The sequence below is a fragment of the Vigna angularis genome, chromosome 9, assembly GCF_016808095.1.
Source record: "Vigna angularis cultivar LongXiaoDou No.4 chromosome 9, ASM1680809v1, whole genome shotgun sequence".
NCBI lineage: Eukaryota > Viridiplantae > Streptophyta > Magnoliopsida > Fabales > Fabaceae > Vigna > Vigna angularis.
Window position 1 is genome coordinate 29672827 of NC_068978.1, and position 20359 is coordinate 29693185.

Genomic DNA, 20359 nt, shown 5'->3' on the forward strand with positions numbered 1-20359 from the left:
TCTATAGTAGAGTGTTCGATAAGCTTTTCATTATGTAATGTGTTATAATTGTCATTTTTAACTTATCTAAATTTCGTATTTTATTTCGTATCTCATGGCATCGTATAATACTATAGATTCCAATGCTTTCACTATGTTGGCCGCTAGACGAAAGGCTCAAGATAAGGATAGTGGGGAGGGTACTTCGCATGCTCCAACTACTACCACTATTACTCCCTCTCGTATAGTTCAAGATCTGAGGATCGTGAGTCCCTCTCCTCAGGTTCCGCAACCCACTCCCCTCACGGTCGTCCCTCCAACCGCCCAAGAGAAAGGGAAGAGAAAATATTTCATGGGTTCTGCAACGTCAGGACCCTATGGCAGCGGGTCTGCAGAAAATCGAAGTCATAAGTCTTATACATAAAGCTTGTCAGTTGAAAAGTTTTCAATTGTCAGTTTCGTAGGACCCTATGACAACGAGTGTGAGAACAACCGATGTCAAACGTATGCTATGACTTTGTTTTTTTTTTACTGAGACCTATATATTCACGAAAATTGAAAAAATTTCATAGCGCCTTTTTATGCCTCGGTAACCGAAACGTAATAAGTATGTTAAAAAGTTTTTTTTTTACTAGTAATATGAATATATGTATTAGAAACCAAAATAAACCAATGCAATTGGTAGAAACTATTAAAAATCCTTGAATTATTACTAGAATGGTTTGAACATGAGTTAAAAATGTAACAACAATAAAAACAAAAAATGGAAGAGAGAAAAAAATAAAGAACATGCCACTTCCTTGAGAGAAAGGTAAATACAAAGGAAAATCACCTATTAAATTTAGAAAACTCAAAATACATTTCAGATGTGTGCCTCTCGTTATGGTACAAATGGTATAGTACATATTTATATAAACTAGCTATGGAATATAAAAAGTTTACGGATTTTTTTTATCAGTGCACATACCTTTCCAAACAAACAAGGACCTTGCCATGATATAGGAAGAATTTAGGAAATTTTTGTTGGGTTAGTACACTTACTTTTCCAAATAAGACCCTTGGTTTTGGAAGTTATTATTACATTATTCAAACATAAATGAAAAAGCCAAGGTGCGACCATATTTGAACTACTAAGGATTACATATAAATGAAACTTTGACATAAACAAATTCATGTTTGTAAGGGGAATCCTATGCTTCTATATCAATAAAAAGAATCTTGTAAGAATAAACATGCGATAACATGGAGTAAGTAAATGCAAAAAAGTGATAAAAATGAGACCACTCATGTGGTTAAACAATAGTTGAAGTTATAAAAGAAACTATAACTTTAAATTATCATAAAAAATATGTACACATACTCACAACTCACAAAAGCACGACTATTTCATCTAGTTACAAATACCAATTATTAAAATTGACAAATATTATTGATTTTGAACATTTATATTAAAATTTTAAATAACTAAAATTTAAACATTATAGTAGATAATAAGTATTTTATTTCAGAATTATAGAATGACACCCATCATAAATATTATAATTATTTTTAAATATAAAATAATATTATTGTTAGTTTTAAACTCAAATTTTAAAAAAATAAATTTTAAATAAATATTTTTACCATTTAAAACACAAAAACTTCCTAATTTTAATAATAAAAAAGTTTTACATATGTTGTTATTCTAAGTCTAATAAATTCAAAATCATTTTTATTATCATCAACTACTCCAAACTTATTTCTACTTCTTTTCACTGTAAAATAACATAAGGATATAAAAAGTGTCACTTTTTATATCGATGAAAGGTACAATCGATATGAAAAATTTTCTTATCATCTGACCCATTATAAACACTTTCTTATCATCTAGTCCATCACAAACACTCCTTCACAAGCTTGAACCTTCATCATACTCACATCCAATCCAAATCTCCATCATTAACTCTTGTTCTAGAACCCATTACCAACTACTAACAATCTCAAGCAACCTTTTGCACTCCACGCACCAACATCATCTTCAATTCACTCAACAACCACAAAGTGATAGGGGGCTATCTTCTTTGCAAACTCATTATCTCCATAACAACCATTCATCTCCTCCATGGAACACAAAACAATACATCTCTATCACACAACTCTTTGGTTCTCCCTAACACATTCAAGAACTCTTCATCACCTTATGACTAAACAAAATCAACCCTCACCTTCCAACAACAAACCCGCATAGAACAAAACCGCTCTAACCTTGCCAACACCCACACATGGCCATAACTAACATTAACATCACCTTTGACTTTCACAGGCACAAATTCAATCCCCTTCACCATCGATTCCTCCTCCATCTTCATTTTTTGGCACCTACATTCACTCATTGAAATTAACCAAAAGAGAAAATAGAGAGAAGAAAGAAAGAAACAATCGCCCTATGAGTTGAAGTTTCAATCGGATGCACGATGTGATGGTGGCGGGGGAGCAACAACCTTGTGTGACAAAACTTTATATTGTAGAGAAGGTAAGAGTTAACGTGCTTCTCATTCGCATTGGTGATGTGGCTGTTGGCGGAGGGCGCAACATGATAAGTCTAGACGTGCATAGGACCTCGCACATTGGGGAAGAAAGAAAAAAGACACATGTTGTCAGATGATGAAGGAGAAGGAGGCAATAACGATAAAGGAAAATAAGGAGAACGAGGGTTAAGGATTTGAGAACCCTCTATTTTCAAATATAAAATACTACTTTCTGTACTAGTTATAATTAAACCGATATAAGAAGTTTTTTTATTTATTAAAAAAATGTAATCCACTTTTTATATAAGTTATAATTAGAAGATATAGAAAATTTTCTTATTATTGCAAAAATGTTAGTGCATTATTTTCTATATCTATTATAACTTATAAAATGTTTTTCCTTTTTTATTACATAAATATTATCACATTCACTTTCTATACTTATTATAACTATTATTTATGTATAAAATATTATTTTATTTACGATTATCTCACCATCCCATTTTTTATACTTAATAAATTATAACTGGTATAAATAATCGCAAAGTATTTTACATTAATATATGTTTTTTTTACACAATGAATCATGCTTGTTAATTCAAAATAACAAAATTTAAAATAAACAATCCATATAAGAGGAGATACATCGGCTCGTGCACTAAATATTATGTGGAGCGGACAAAAAAAAGTTAACTCACATTTGTTATGAAAGACGGGTTGGTCTGACCCACTTTTTGTAAACCTAATGCAAAACTAGACAAAAGAGGATGAGATGAATCCATTACCACCCTTATCTCAAACCATCTTTTATTTCATCAGTTTAATTTAACACAATTTCAAAAAAACTAAAACAAAACCTTTCAAACATTAATTAAAAGTATAAACAAAAAAAAATTAGTTTAACCCAATCTTAGTATTTCGAACTTTGAAATACTTTTTGAACTTCTTTTTTGTTATTATTATTATCAGCCCTTTAGTTTTTAAAAATTTAGTAATTTTTCATTTCATAACTGTTTAAAAAATTAAAATGAAGTTATGCATATATAACATTTCTAAAATGGTTTAAATAGGCCATATATGTTTTTCATACAACAAATAGGTTCAATAAGTTAAAGTATAATTATAAAGAAACTTGAGAAAAAAAAAGATTTTTTGTTTCAAAATATTATAATTTCTACAGACGTCATTCCAGGAAATGCAACCATACACGACTTAACAGTAACACACAACATAAGCCATATCTGCGAAGGACAACAACACCATACGAGAAAGAATGAACGAGGATTAGGGATTTGTGATTGCAGTGCCTTCCAAAGAAACCTTCATTTCTGAAAATTTTCTTCTTTTTAGATAAAAACTTGATACTTTTTTGAACAAAATCTGTTATTGGTGTTGTGGGCATTTGAAATCAAACTCAAGATGAACCTTTTACTCCCTCAACACCACCACCTTTCATTCTCCCAATGCCCCTTTTTCCACAACCCCATCAAAACCCTCCAATTTCTTCCCAATCCTCCCGCACGTGCGAGCACCGTAATCCGCATGGGTGGGGGTCCCCGCACGTACCCGGGTGGCGTGTCGAAGTGGGTGTGGAAACGGATGCAGGCGAAGAAGGCGAAGCAGCTACTGAAGGCGCGTCTGTCCAGGGAGCGGCAGATATACGAGATGAGGAAGCGGGCGGAGCTGAAGGCGGCGGTGTCGGAGCTGGAGCGGCCGTGGGAGGTGGTGGATAGGGCGGCGGCGGCGGCGCCCAATCTGTTCTCTGTTGGGGCTGATGAGCAGGTGAAGGTTCTTGCCGACAGGTTTCAGAGGCCTGGTGGGTTTGATATGTGGAGTGAGAAGGATGGGCCTGTGTTGTTTGAGACCCCTGATGAGTTGCCATCTGCTAGGTTTTTCCCCAAAGGGGTGGTGCACAGTGTGAAGCCTTATAGGAGGGTTGATGGGTATGGGCTGGTGAAGGAGGGGTATGATGAGGAACGAGGGGGTTTGGTAAAGGGGGATGCTTTTGATGATAAGTTGAGTGAGAAGGAAAATGGGGGAAAGGAGATTGAATTTGGCGGAAAGTTGAATGAAAAGGGGAATTGGGGGAAGAAATTTGAAATTGGTGAAGGTTTGAGTGAAATGGGAAATGGGAGGAAAGGGGTTGTGTATGGTGGGGATTTGAGTGGAAATGGGAATGGAAAAGGGGTTTTGTTGGAGGATGTTGATGGAGAAATTTCATCTTTTAATGTGAATTATGGGAGAAATGGAGTTGAGGGTGAGGGTGAGGGTGAGGTTGGTTTGAGAAGGAATGGGAATAGGAGGAGGCTTTTGTCTGATAATGTTGGTAGAAATGGAGTGCAGTCTCATGGGAGGAAGGGAGTGGAGGGTGATGGTAGATTGAGAAGAAATGGAAATGGAAGGAGGGTTTTGTCTGATGATGTTGGTAGGTCTAACAATGGAGGGCGATCTTCTCGTTTGAATTATGAGAGGAATGCAAATGGAAGGTTTGATGGTGGAGAGCATTCTCCTCCCTCTTCAAATTTTGAGAGGAATGAAACAAGTTTTGATGGCAGGTTGAGGAGGAGCAGGGGTAATGGAAGGAGGGTTTTCTCCAAGGATGTTGTTGATGGATCTAATGAGGGAGTTGGTTCTGTCAGGAAACAGAGAGGGGGCAATTCCATTAGAGGCAGAAGTGGAGGAAAGTTTGCTAACAGGACTTTAGAGTATGCTTCACCAAGAGGAAGAGGTAGTAGAGGTGCAAATTCTGAAGTTTATGACATGGGTTTGCAACAAGATGGGAGTTATGGATTCCAGCAGAAGCATGAGGAACCTGACTCTACAAGTTGTTAGAGCCATGGATTCTTAGTCTAATCATTCTAGGGGTTCAACAAGTTTTGCTACCAATTACTGATGATTTGTCTAAAAGGGTGCATGTCATGTCCTTTTGATATGTATGTCTGATCTGTACATGTGGCAAATCAAAACTAGACTAGTCAAATGTCATTGTGTGAAAGTATATTTTGTATATATATTTCTTTGAATATCAAAAGATAACATTGAATTTCTAGTTTTTTTCTATTTACTTGTTAGCACAGATGCATTTATATATTTGTTTGAGAATGTTTACATCTCAGAGCACTTTGAGAGTGTTCAGGAAACCTCCAATGAAGTTTACAAACCCCTCCCAACTCAGCCTCTGCATATCCTGAGAGTAATTCATAATTTATCGTTTAATTTAGTTTAAGGAATCCTATATGAGTGTAACTCAATTCTTAATAGTCAAATTAATAAAACAATTTTCTGCAAATTTTTATTTTAAACAGTTCAACTTTTTTATACAGTTCAATTTAGTTCTATTGAAATATTTTAAAAGGACTCTAAGTGTTAAGCAAGTCAGTTTACAGTAATTAGTTCTTCTATCAAAACACGACTTGAATATAAATATTTCACCAAGCTATATGCGTGATCTTAAAAGATGTTTTTCATGTTTTCCACTTGGTTCCTATTTCTAAGAAAATGAGTATGTATTTAGTTTTTATTATAGAAGATTTGGCATGATAAAATTATGCAGTGTCAACGATCTGTTTGAACTGGTTTGATGCAAAAGTAAAAGGCTCAAAATGACAACTTTAGGTGAAAGAGTAAATAGTGTGAGCTATAAATAACATGCATGTGAGATGTTTAGATCACAACCAAGTAGCTGCACATGGATGCCACGCAGTAGTAGTTTCTTGCTGTCAAATTTACTGAACTGCTATAAAGTAGAGATTGTAAACATTATTCACCCCACAACTCATGACCTTACTCAGAATTACATATTTAACACAATGGTCACTTCATCACTTCCACCTTTTCCAACCATGTTTAAACTTGCCAAATCCAAACCTTCCATGTTTCCAACGTTTGCCAAATTTCCCATGCTTGAACTTTCCATGACCAAAATAACCACCATGTCCATAATGATGATGTCCATGAGTCAAATGGTGAGCACCATAAGCAAGAGCAGCTGCAGCAGCACCCCCTGCTAACAATCCTCCCATGCCAGCTCCACGCCCTACATATCAGAAGCCATATAAGAAGTCATATCAGAACTATTTACCAACAATAACAATAGAAACATTATCTCACTAATAAGATAACATGGCTGTTATTGTTGCCTATTTAAAACTGGTTAATTGATCAATACATTTTACTTGAAGAAAACAAACTAGTTAATTGGTCAATACATTCTATTTGAAGAAAACATAGCTAGGTGAATTTAACTTCAACTATTTGGGTCAACTGTGAATAAATAGTAAGCAACAATTAAGATATCTCCAAACAGGGGATTGAGAAAGCCAAAACCCAGGTTTATATGTTGCTGAGTATCAACATTCTTGAAGCATGTTGATCTTTTGCTTAACAATTTTATGAACATAAGATCTCCTCCAATACTTTATCAGTCTCTTAGTGAAGTATGAACAGGATACTATTTTGTTAAACTTTTCTATACCATGTTCACCAAGATTGACTCATAAATACCTTTTACAACCCTTATGGTAATTTGTAGTAATATATCATAATGTGCATGCAGAATAGTCTCTATTGAAATTCATATTTTTGATAGCTTTTTGTTCGTCAAAGTGTGTGCATACGGATTTTTGTGATATTGTTTTGTTCGCATCACTAATTCCTTAAGGTATAATGCTAGCAGACTTACCTAGGTATGTCAGTAATGAGCTAGCCTAATTGGTTAAACCATTCTTATTTTGTAACTGATTTGGTAAAAGTACCTGCTTTACCAGGAAGAACACACGATAAAATAACAACAAATGGATACCACTCTATATTTCCCATTTCATAATTCACTTTAGAGTATTTGTATTAGCTGCATGTTTGTTTAGGACCAAATTAGTCATTATAGCTTCACATATTTTGGTCTGTTTAATGCAGATTTTGTGATTGATGCAGTTTTTGGACACGAATCCAAAAACATATTCTTACTAGACATTTTGAATTAGTTTCACAATAAATGATATTTTTTTCCTCAAAATATTTAACTGAGTTTATAATCCACATATTTAACTTATCTGCTGATTTATTTAAATGTCCTTGGTTATTGCATTCTGTTTTTCCATAATCATATAGAAACGACTCAAAGTCCCATATCGAGATATTCAGTATATTAGTAAAAAGCATTAGCTATAAAAGAAATACTTGTGGCATTGAGAAACATACTTACCTGGATGGGGTCAATGAGTGATCAAAAAGGCTCATAGCTTAGACCTCTGACCTTCATTGCACATAGAAGGGTGCTGTTCTAAGGTCTGCGACCTTCATTGCACATAGAAGGGGGGCTTGTGTTCGCGCAGCCTCTACTATGTGTAGTTTAAATCTTTCTGTATTAAATATAGGTCTATTCTAAAATGATTTCAACCTCTACTATGTGTAGTTTAAATCTTAAGTATTGAGAAGTTCTTGTTCTAAAATGATTTCAATCTCTATTATATATAGTTTAATGACGAAACACTTCTTAGGATTTAAGACCAACTTCATAAAGGTCACAATAAAGGAGGCTGGTTGGTCAAGGTTTTATTTGAATAAGGGTGGGTCGAAACCCTCGAAGGGTCTTTTCTCATTGGGTTCCAAGTAAGCTAAAATCTATCCAATGAGGAAAAAACCCATTTTTAAGGAAGCTAAATGAAAAAAAAACCCATTTTTAAGGAAGCTAAAATCTATCCAATGAGAAAAAAACCCATTTTTAAGGAAATGATCTCTTTTTGAACTCATCTTTCGGATGTGGATTTGTGTGACATACACCATGGAAACTCTTAAGGTTATTAACTCTGTTGAAGAGTTATAGGCAGCTTAAAATAGATTTGGAGGCTGCCTTAAAGGCAAACGAAAACTTGAATCGCCAATTTGAAGAAACAAAAAAGACTAACAATGAGGTTAAGAAGAAGAGTTCAACTTTTTTTATTGAGGTCTGAACTGCATATTTAACTTATTTGTTTATTTTTTAAAATGAACAATTTTGTGAGTTAAAGTGAAAACAATTTGGATAAAAATGATTTTGACATTTTTATACCATTAGTTATTGTATTTTGTTTTCCAAGAAGAGAAATTCACCTTTCAATGAAAGTCCCACATCGATATATTCAATATATTAATAAAGAGCATTAGCTATAAAATAAATACTTATGGCAAAGAAAAACATACTTACCTGGATGGGGTCAATGAGTGATCAATAAGGCTCATGGCCTAAAACTGCGACCTTCATTGCACATGGAAGGGGTGCTGTTTTAAGGTCTGCCCTAGTGGCAGAGCCTACATCATAATTTGTGGTAGAGGGGCTTGCGTTCGCGCAGCTCCTACAGTGTATAGTTTAAAACTATAGTTTTTGTTACTTTAACTTAATTTATTTTGATGAGTGCCCCTACACTGATGACATTTGTGTTTTCTTGGCTGTATGCTGTTTTTTGTCTTAAAAGATGATTCTTTTTAATTTGGTTGTTATAAGTCCATCTTGCTCTTCAGTAAAGTTTTCTACATGCAGTACTCTAATGTCTGAATCCAAATGTTTTAATGATAAATGTATAATATGAGCTAATTAAATCTGTGATGTATTTATAGCTACTGAATATTAAATCTGTAATGTATTTATAAATTTTGAATATTAAATATGTAATGTATTTATAAATTTTGAATATTAAATCTGTCATGTATTTATAAATTTTGAGATAAATTTAGTTTAACGACTATCTAAAAAGTAATGATATCTATTATGTAATTATTTTTAATGTTAACTCTGCTCATAGTCTGATTGATAGTTCAATCGGCCGTTTTATGTGAAACCAAAAGAATAGTATAACTGTTCGGTTCATCACTGATCGAACGGTACACATGCTTTAAGTCTGAGCATGTCTTCCATAAAGGAGATGAGAAGAGATTTGTTGAAGGCGAGGGGGTGACCATGCATGTTATAGTGGGAGGGGTTCCGTCACACTGCTCATCCAAAAGTGGTTGCTCGCGTAAGTAGTTACCGTAGCGATTAGAGAGAAATGTAACTGGTGTGAGTAAGACATATGGATTCTCAACATTCATGCAACCGTTTGAAATGAGAGGTTGCATTTCGTGGATCATCAGATCATTTCAATGACTAAGATTCGCCTGCAAAAATCGCTTTTTCAACTATAAATAATGGGTGCGTTCGCTGTCATTTTCACACTTACTATTTTTCTTACTTCTTACGACCGAGCGTTTTTACTTAATCTACTATACTAAGATAATAATGGTGGATTGGAGTCGACATTGTTGTCCGTCGGCTCTTCTATCCTAGAGTCAACTGAGCAAGCCAAGACCTAAGACCCGTGCGTCCCACGCTTGTCACAGTTGTTTCCCCCACTTCCAAGATAAGGAAAAGAAAGTCGTCCCGAGAGAAGTCTTCCTCCTTGCAAAAGAGGAGTTCGCTTGAAATGTCTCTTCTCACTAGGTCGTAATCCAAACGTTTGGGTCACCCAATGAACAAGCTAAAACCTATCCAGCAAGAAAAAAAGTCTATTTTAAGGAGATAATCTCGGAAAAAGTCGTATATATGACCTTTGAACTCAACGATTAGGTTGGGATTTGCATGATGTACTATGTGAGAACTTCTAAGGGTACTGACTTGGCTGAAGAGTTGCAAACCGCTGAACAAGACTTTGAAACGGTTTTGAAAATGAACGAAGATTTAAATTGTCTGTTTGAAGAAGCGAGAAAACCAACAAGAAGGCTAAGAAGAAGGTCTCAACTTCCCTATCATAGACTCCAACTGCACATTTAACTTATCTACTATTTTTTTACATCAACAATTTTGAAAATTCAAGTCAAAATCATTTGGATCAAAAATGATTTTGACATTTTTGTGTCCTTGGTTATTGTATTCTGTTTTTTCATAACCAAAAATACACTTTGCAGTCACATAGGTACATTACTGTAAAAACGACTTAAAGTCCCACATCAAGATATTCAATATATTAGTAAAGAGCATTAGCTATAAAACAAATACTTGTGGCATTGAGAAACATACTTACCTGGATGGGGTCAATGAGTGATCAGAAAGGCTCATGGCCTAGAATTGTGACCTTCATTGCACATAGAAGGGGTGCTGTTCTAAGGTCTGTCCTAGTGGCAGAGCCTACATCATAATTTGTGGCAGAGGGGCTTGCGTTCGCGCAGCCCCTACTATATAGTTTAACTTTTCTTCTATAAAATCTAAGTTGATAGTTTCTTCTAAGATAAGTAGTTAAGGCTTTATGGAGAATATTTTGTTCTAAAATGATTCTAACCTCAGAATCTTTGGACTGTTTTCTCTGCAAGTATTTGATGCATTATTATTTAGGTTGGTTTCATTACTTTTTTAATGATGTTTTCATGATTTTAACGAAATATCTTCATAATAAAATAAAATGTCTTTTTTCCTGACATGTGTTTTCTTCGTCGTATTCTGTTTATGACTAAAAAGAAGGTTCTTCTTAAAAGAACTTCAATCGCACAGAAAGGTTTTTTATGTCTCACATTGAAATATCCAAAAGGATAGTAAAGACGGATGAAACAAATGCTTGCGGCATTGGGCAACCTTTTTGCTTGGACGGAATTGATTATAGGCTCATGGCAGTGACCTTCATTGCACTTTGAAGGAGTTCTGTTTTAAGGTCTATTTGAGGGACAGATAATCCGGGTGACAGTCAGATTCTACGTCATAGTTTGTGATAGGAGATTGTGTTCGGGAATGATTTGCTAATTTTTGATAAATGCTATAATTTTCTACTTAAATTAAGTTGTGAATGATTTATTTGCTGGTATTATTTTATTATTGTTGTATTGGGTGTATTATTCTTACTTTCCAATTTGAAGTTTCCTTCCATGGGTGGCTTACTAAACCTGGGTATGATATGGTTTGTTGATATCTCAAATTTCATTGTGACAAATTCTAACAGAATAATGTGAAAGTAAATTCTAAGTATCTCAATACTATTGTGTATGGGAAGGGAAAAGTTATTATTTTCAAGACTTCAAACATATATAATCTCCATAGTATTGTTGAAGTGTACCTGCAGAATATGGAGGCATAGCTTGTGGATAACCATGTGGAGCAGGGTAAGCTGGTGGATAGTACCCTGAATGAGGATAAGCATTAGGTGGATACCCTCCAGGAGGTGGATATGCTGGTGCTGGTGGTGGTGGATATGCAGGTGGATATTCTGAAGGATAGTGACCAGAATGAGGATACCCTCCTTGTGGTGGTGGATATGCTGGTGAAGGGTAGGCTGTTGGAGGGTACCCTCCTGGAGGAGGGTAACCTGGTGCTGCATATCCAGTTGGAGGAGGGTAGGGAGGTGCACTTGGATACCCTATATGTGGAAATATACTTCTCTCACTTGACTCATCATCATCATCTTTTCTATTGCTCATCTTGATTCAACCTTACAACCAAGAAAAAGAAAAAGGATGTTAATTTATTGTTCATGCTGATCAATGAAAAACAGTTTTACATTTACATCCAATCACAAACCAGTTATAATTTAAGAAAAATTTATAAGTAAGATGTTAAAAAGGAGTTTACACCAATCTTTTCAAGGATGGAATGAAGTTATTCCTTAATCTTCACATGATTCAGTAGATCCATGCTTCATGGACCAAAAAATCAATACTGATTTTTTGTATAGTGTCCTTTCAGAACAAAAAATGATTCAGGATAAGTTCATAAATATCCTGAACAGGAGCAAGGAAAAGATTATAGAACTAAGATCAATAACATAACTTTATTCTCTTTTGAAACAAGTACAACCAATATATCAATATCTAGCATGGATAATCAAGAACAATGTTCATTACAGCATTCAGAATCTATCAGAGTTTGATCAAATCCATGTTTCCTTCATCATGTTCATGCCAAAGGATAAAGGGGAATCTGAGAAGAAAACAAGAACAAAAGCACTAAAATTGGCACAATCCAATAACCATGAAGAATCCTGTTGATCATGTTGTATAGCATATACAAAAATTTACCAAAGAAAAGAAGAAGAATCATGACATGTCAATCAAACCAGACTGAAAACAGAATTCATTTCCACACAGAATATTAAGCAGCAACCATGGAAAAGAAGAATATGATTGTTGCTTCATGCTTACTCAAAGGGAATTTGTGAATGCTTTCTCCAAAATATTCTAAAGTTGATGAAAGAAGATAATTGCCTCCAAAAGAATAAGAATGAATAAATTGAAACTTTACCTGTTCCTATACCTATCATTCTCTTCATTTTGAGAAGCACATGTATATTTACGCGTTTACGTTTTCTTGAAAACTGTTACAAAAACAATTTCCAGGTAAAAGGGCATGAAATAGTTTAATGATTTTTAATATTAAATTAAATCGATTAAAATATTTTTAAATTGTGTGTATACTAAATTTATCATCATTAAAAGAACTGTTTAACAATTAAATTAATTTTGTAGGATATTTTTAATGTAATTATAAATTTTAAAAATATATATTTACACCATGGGTTACTAACCAGTTATAACTTTTGTTGCTCATGAATAAAATAACGAAAACAGTTGTTTTGTTAATGTTCGTAGAATCCCGCTGTCCTTTTCCTTTCATTAGTCAATGTTGGTGTGATGTTAGGTATGCAGTTACATTAATTTTAGTAATTGCCAATAGTTTTTTTAGTTTAAAAATTAAAAAAAGAGAGGATAAATTACTTGCAGACAATCAAGCTTGTTAGACTGCAATCTTTATTTTATTTTAATTACTTTTTGAAATATTCAAACAAAATTGTTGATTTGAGTGAAAAGAAAAAAGAAATATTCAAACAAGATTTCTAAAGAATACCCTCCTCTCATAAGACATGGATGAAAAAAATATATTATCCTTTACACTACTTTGAACCTCACCTAAACTATGCCTACCATTTTACCAACCCTACCTTATAAATTGCATGGATAACTACTTGTATACTTTTTATTGTATTTGAAACTAAAATATAGTTTTTTTCTCCGGTTTCGGGCCTTTGTATCAGAAAAACACATGAAATCATGAATAATCCAAGTTGAGTCTAATAAGGAAGGGAAAAAGTTTGTGCCTTTTCTTTCCACAAAATTACTTTTCAACTGTCGTAGTACTTGATCATATAAAAATACACTTCAAATACATAATACAAAAACCCTAAACCTTAACCAATTAGGTATGATATGTGCACCATGAGAAGTTCATTGGCAAGCATTCTAGTAGGAAGATGTGAGGTTTTGAATTGTAGTTGAACATGTAAAAGAACATGGACCCTGCAGACAAAAAAAAGTCCAAGCATGTTGATAAAATTTGAGGTGTCATATGGGGTGCACAGTGTGTCTCATGAGTGTTCCTTTCCATTTATGTCTGACATGGATAAGGTTGTCCATTTTGCTTCATAGTAGGAGAGAAAATCAACAAAGTAGTCAATCTTGAGAACTCATCATTCATATCTGTTTCTGGTACAATCTTCTAAAGATTTTTGCACCTTCAAGTTCTGCATGGATCTCTCTCTCAGTCCTTATTCCCATGGGGTTGCTTAACAACCACCCTTCACTGTCACACAACATAGCTGGGTTGGAAACATCTATGTGTTTCAATGCTTCAACTTCATCAAACTGATTTCTCATGTCAAGTGCCACTTGAAGCACATCAGACTGTACAAATACCTGTCATAACACAGTAACAAATGAACCAGAATTTCAGTTAATATCTCCAAAATAAGTGTTAATATCAGTAAAAGAAATATTCAGAACCAAAACATGAATCTGATAACAAAATGAAATAAAGAACCTCAACATTTCTGTAGGTGTCCTAATTTTACACTATATGAAATGATACACGCATAGTCTTTATGCAAATGACTTTCCAAAATCAATATAAATGTGAATACAAATTGAGTCAGAACTAGAGTATATGATTGTTTTAGGAATTCGGATTCTCTGCTGGTTTTTTTGGTGTGTCTTTAAAATACATTGATGGAAATTGATTTTGATGTTTTAAAATATATTAAAAAGAATTTTAATATACCAACGTCAGTGTATTTTTAATGTTCAACAGAAGACAACACCAAAAATCCCAACATAGAATCTGGACTCTTGTTTTAGTATATCAGTTGCTTCCACAATCTTTATGACAGTGACTACCCAGAATCAATATAAAAGCACAAGAGGAGAGGAAAAGTGTATGTGAGAAAATTTTGTTTTACTCATTTCCTCTGACAGATATAGAAAATGCCATTCCATGCATTATTACCCCCATTAAGGTAAAACACCATTTAGAAACTCTCAAGCGTGTTGCTGATAATTGTCTTCTAACTGGAAGATTATATATTATACATCACAAGTCAACTAATGTGTCAAGTATTTTCGCAGATTTATATTTCTCAAAACCTAAGCTTTTTCATTATTAGTTCCTTTGAAAATAATTAAAGAGTAACATACATATCTCAACTAAATAAATTCATACCATGGTCCATCTTCAGTCTTTACTTATGGAGCAAGCTCTTGTACAACCAATGTAAAAAACATCTAAATTGTAGCAATTAAAATAAGACAGTATAGTATAAGAAGGAAAGCTCACAGAATAATATTTACCAAAACTCTAGATGAACACGCATGAGTTTGCAATCATGCAGAAATATACCTGTCCCCCTGGCATTAAATTGTCCACTATAGCACCAACCAAAGGCTTCTGGAGAACTCTTCTTTTATGATGTCTTTTCTTGAAATGTGGGTCTGGACACTGCATGTGTTGGGTGAAATCACTTAACCACAAAGGAAAGACATTTTTTTTATGTAAAACCCTTAAGTAATGACAACGTAGCCAACAAGCCCTTAGCTCTGTGGCACCCTTTTCTTACATTGCAGTGCTACACAGAAAACAACTCACCAGAATTGAGACTAAGACCAAGGGCCCAGGATATGATTCTACCAACTGCTTGAAAGAAATTGTGGCATTTGCAAACATGAAATGTCTGGCATTTTAGTGTAACAACAGTCATTACTCCAGCATTGAAAAAGAAAAACATATATAGAGTTTTAGGACAGTACATGTTATTGAGAGCCAGATCCTTTGCCCATGTCTCAGCACGCTTGACTATCTGCACAAGTATTGCATTTTCAGACAAGATATCCCCTATATTCAAAGCTTAATGAGCTCAACAGATAAGAAATAATAACTGATTGAAAGAAGCAATTATCGAGGGCATTTCAAACCAAAAGTGATGGAAAGAAAATGATTCCATACCCTTTCCCGGATTTCCAATCCCAAAAAGTTTCTCTTTTTAGGAGTTCTTTTAGCCAACCACATTAGAAACCTGCCACTGCCTGACATTGTTTACAAATTACAACATCAGATATGCTGGAATAGGTGTACTTAGTGAAATGATTCATTGATCCTAGTCCAATATATACTTCTTAATGGCATTTTTATCTCAAGGGTAAAAATTAATGAAAATGATTGTTATATCAATATGAGCAAGATATTTTGATTCAACAAACCAAAAGCCAATTGCAACCTCGGTATTATATCATGTAAGAAACTAGTTCCATCTTTATTAACTTCACTTCCATATACATGATATGTGCCAGTCCATAACAGACACACAGAAATGCACCAAATAAATTTATCATTGAAATTCAGGTTACCACATCCAATGTCCACCATGAGTGGCAACATTGGGTCTGCAAAGACATGGTTCCAGTCTGGTACTTGTGCAGGAACCTATAAAGAAAAAGAGCCACCTTCAGTAGAAAGCAAAAGACTACTTCAATGCATGATGAATGATTCATTGAACCAATAGTCCAACTCTATGCCACAAAAGCTATTTAACTGCTGTTTCTGTATCTGCCTCTGGATCTCCACAACAATGCATCACAAGTTAAATTTTGATACACTATCAATGCACAGATTTACATACTGTCAATTAATTACTAATCCTTGTAAATATGACGTTTAAAGTAATTATTACAGATGTCAGAAATCTTATCATGCATAATCATAGAGTAAAAGACCTTTACATTTTGAGCTTTCTATTTACATTCTTAATTCCTATACCTCTTTGTATAACAACTTGAATAAACGTGGCAAACAATGAATAAATTGAAAGCAAATGTTGTCACAAAAATTACACTTTAAGTGAAACATACTTTTCAGAACATGCTCTACGTCAGTTGGACTTCAATGGAAAACATGGAACTTTGTGAGTCTCATTTCTTATTTAACAAGTCTCCCTCGTAATTTTATAATTTCCAATAAATTTTAACCCATAAGATAATTCGTGTGTTGAAGATTGTGTCACTTGCACTCCTATTTATCTATATATGTAATATCATAGATTCATACACAACTTACAAAAATAATAATAAAACACGAACATAGCTAAAATAATTGAATGCATACATTGAATTTATAAAGAAACACATTACAGAGAAAGAAGCGCTTAGAGGATTAACATGTTGCCTGATCCTGAGGTGACCCATATCCTGAAATTGGATACACAACATAACATGGTTAAATAAATAAACAGCAAATCCTAAAGTAAAAAACTAACACACACACTAACAAACTCATAAATACAGTAGTTCCTCTTGTATTATGTTATGCATCACACAGATTAATATTTTTTTAAACCACCATTATAGTCTCTAAAAGTGTCTAATACTGTCACCTTAGTTCCTGAAACTAATAAAATTCAAAATAAGTCTCACAAAGTACAATTCGTCAATCAGAGTGAACTAAAATTGAAGACATAAAATGATAGCAGTAACATATAATTAGGAACAAAAATGTCAACAAGCGATTAAGTTTAGGAACCCAAATGAAAGATGGGAAATTTCAGTAACTTAGTTAAATTTTCTTACTTTTAAGGACTAAGGGTGCTTTAACAGAACTACTATTCTCTCTTTTCACTTTTGAATTACAACTATATCAATTTTGTTCTTGTTTTGAAATATTCCAATGTGAAACAAAATCATGGGTTTGAGAGAGGGAAAATCACGCTAAACCATTAAGTGGACGTATCAAAATAACAGTACCCGAAAAAAATATGTATATGATTTATATAATGAGGAATACAAAAAGGGTTACCAAGTTGTAAGAGAGATTGAGGTCAGCATATTCCAATGCCACCATTTCTGAGCTTCGTTGATGTGCCTGTTGGAGTGTGGATTGAGCTGAAGAGGACACGTGGCAGTTTGCTGAGAAAGAGAGAGAAGAAGAAGAAGGAGGAGGAGAAGAAGCGAGAAAGGGTGAGAGACGTAACATTAGTTGCGAAGAACTCTGTAATTGCAACAACAAACGAGAGGAAGAAGAAGAAGAATAAGACATTTAACGTTGTTGTTGGTGTTGTTGTTTATTCTACTTTCACTTGTTCTGTTTTGTTTACCCCTTTGCGATTTTAGTTTATTTAAGGTTTTGGTGACTAGTGACTAATTTATCCCTAAAAAATGACTAGTGACTAATTTCTGAATTAAATTTTCATATAGACAAGTGCTTGAAAAAATCATATAAGTTTTGTATGGATATTTGATACATAGATATAAACTTTCTTAAATTTATATAAAAAAATTGCAATCAAATTGATTAATTACATAATTTTGTAAAACATTATTTTAATTAATAAACTCGTGTGTATTGTTTAATTTTTCCTTTAATGAATTAAGTACTTGTTATTTTACTAGTAATCTTACTTATCTTCACATTTTAAAAAATTAAAATAAATAATATTAGTGTTATTATAAAATGATAAGTAATTTTTAGGTTTAATCATTTCGGACATCCCTATTTCTGCAGGATGGTCTCAAATAGGTCCTCGTATTGTAAATGTTCTCGATTAGGTCCTTTATTGTGAAAAATTGAATCAATTTAGACATCGTCGTTAGTTCCATACTAACACCGTTAAAGAAGGTGACACGTGGTTTTTTTGAATTTTTTAATTATATTTTAATTATTTTTATTTTTATTTTTTATTTTTTAAAATAAAATAAAGAAAAATGTCACATGTCAAACTGATATTGTGCCACGTGACAATGACAGTGTGACATGGCATTGATAGTGTCACGTGTCATTGCATTAGTCTCAATTTGTTCCCTGTATTTTTATTTTGTCTCAATTTGATCCTGTAATTTTATTTTGTCTCAATTTAGTCTTAATTTTAAAAATTAAACAATTTTTTCCCTTCTCAAATTCAAAAAAAGTTTAAATTGTATATAAATCTTAACAAATATTTTTATTAAAATTGATATTTTTAACAAGATTAAGTTTAATTATATTTATATTTACTTAATCATATAAATGTTAATTATTTTATTTAAATATATCTATAAGGGTTTAAAAAAAGAGTGACATAACATGCTGGTATGAATTTTCGTAATGAAAGTTTCCATGGAAAATCATGAAAGAAGAAACTACCTTTAATTACCGTTTTCACGAAAACTTTCTCCAATTTTTTATTAAAAAAAAAGTGAAATTTCACATTAATAATTTGTTCAATGAGCTAACTCATTTGGAAAATTCACAACACCACTGCTTTATTAAATCCTTATAGGTATATTTAAATAACATAATTAACATTTATATGATTAAGTAAATATAAATATAATTAAACTTAATCTTGTTAAAAATATTTAATAAAAATATTTTTTAAGATTTATATACAATTTAAATTTTGTTTGAATTTGAGAAGGGACAAAATTATTTAATTTTTAAAATTAAGACTAAATTGAGACAAAATAAAAATATAGAATCAAATTGAGACACAATAAAAATATAGGGACCAAATTGAGACTAATGCAATGACACTGTCATTGCCACGTGGCACACTATCAGTTTTACACATGGCATTTTTAAATTTTACTTTTAAAAAAAATTAAAAATAAATAAAAAATAAAAATAAAAATAATAAAAAAAATAATTCAAAAATTCAAAAAAACCATAAATTGACACGTGTCACCTCCTCTAACGGTGTTAGTACGAAACTAACAGCGACGTTTAAATTGATTCAGTTTTTCACAATAAGGGACCTAATTAAGAGCATTTACAATACAATGACCTATTTGACACGATCCTGGAGAGTTAAGGATGTCCAAAATGATTAAACCTAATTTTTACTATTTTTTTTTTAAAAAATTATTGAATAATAAAGTTATCATGTTATTGATTTTAATCGTAATATCACTCTAGATACCTTTTATTTTTTTTAATAAATTAGGTTGATAGAAGAATATATTGATTACTCTTATATTGATACATCAATTTATTCTTGGATTGATGATGATGATTATTTATTGGATTAAACACATATATGATTTCGGATATTAATCACCATAATATTGATTAAAATATGATTAAATTGTTATTAGGTTAATAAAAAGATAAAAACTCATCATGATTACTATAAATAAATATTTAAGATATGTTTGTTCACACACATACATCATTACATTTAATACCTTTCCAATCAGTCACTTACTAATTTTAGTATTGAAGTACCTTATGTAAGTATCATCCAAACGATGTTAGATAGGAGGGTGCAAGACAAAGCTATCCAAAAATTTGCAGTACTCAATTGACCCATACCAAAATATTTTGGCTCGGCCATTCGGCCTCAACCTTTCAACCTCAACCATTCAGTCAGTCATGTGGCTTATTCCATTCGACCTCAACCATTCAACTTGGTCATTCGACCTCAACCATTTGGTTGCAATTCGAACTCAACCTCTAGGCCTCGATTTCTCTGTCGACTTTTCAGTCTTGACATTTTGGGTTGGCCATTCGACCCTCGATTATTTGATCTCAATTTCTCTGTTGACTTTTAGTCTTGACATTTCGGCTCGACCATTCGGCCTCAACCATTTGG

At 33.0% G+C, this 20359-nt stretch overlaps 3 protein-coding genes, 2 non-coding genes and 1 pseudogene across 9 annotated transcripts; 4 read left to right on the forward strand and 2 right to left on the reverse strand.

The window, feature by feature from the left end:
• Nucleotides 1-3677: 3677 nt before the first annotated feature.
• On the forward strand, nt 3678-5535 carry LOC108346932 (uncharacterized). Its single transcript, XM_017586002.2, has one exon. It carries the CDS (start codon nt 3906-3908, stop codon nt 5316-5318), a length of 1413 nt encoding a protein of 470 aa, XP_017441491.1. The 5' UTR covers nt 3678-3905; the 3' UTR covers nt 5319-5535.
• A 513-nt stretch (nt 5536-6048) lies between these two features.
• Nucleotides 6049-12776, reverse strand: LOC108346357 (glycine-rich protein A3). Of its 5 annotated transcripts, none has more exons than XM_017585431.2 (3): nt 12721-12776; nt 11540-11911; nt 6049-6522 (listed from the first exon to the last, which is right to left on the reverse strand). In XM_017585431.2, exons 2-3 carry the CDS (start codon nt 11898-11900, stop codon nt 6308-6310), a joined length of 576 nt encoding a protein of 191 aa, XP_017440920.1. In that variant the 5' UTR covers nt 11901-11911; nt 12721-12776; the 3' UTR covers nt 6049-6307. The 5 variants fall into 5 exon arrangements, with proteins under 5 accessions (XP_017440920.1, XP_017440918.1, XP_017440919.1 ...); XM_017585429.2 differs by having other exon boundaries at nt 12621-12730; XM_017585430.2 differs by lacking the exon at nt 12721-12776 and adding an exon at nt 12498-12612.
• LOC128194143 (U1 spliceosomal RNA) lies at nt 7682-7826 on the forward strand (annotated as a pseudogene).
• On the forward strand, nt 8663-8822 carry LOC128194175 (U1 spliceosomal RNA). Its single transcript, XR_008245489.1, has one exon. It is a non-coding gene; the product is annotated as a U1 spliceosomal RNA (small nuclear RNA).
• On the forward strand, nt 10512-10671 carry LOC128194181 (U1 spliceosomal RNA). The gene has a single exon (XR_008245494.1). It is a non-coding gene; the product is annotated as a U1 spliceosomal RNA (small nuclear RNA).
• Nucleotides 12777-13554: 778 nt separating the features above from the next.
• LOC108337408 (uncharacterized) lies at nt 13555-17883 on the reverse strand. Its single transcript, XM_017573928.2, has 8 exons — nt 17590-17883; nt 16929-16985; nt 16149-16224; nt 15748-15827; nt 15552-15601; nt 15391-15475; nt 15145-15243; nt 13555-14168 (listed from the first exon to the last, which is right to left on the reverse strand). Exons 1-8 carry the CDS (start codon nt 17827-17829, stop codon nt 13947-13949), a joined length of 909 nt encoding a protein of 302 aa, XP_017429417.1. The 5' UTR covers nt 17830-17883; the 3' UTR covers nt 13555-13946.
• Nucleotides 17884-20359: the final 2476 nt, after the last annotated feature.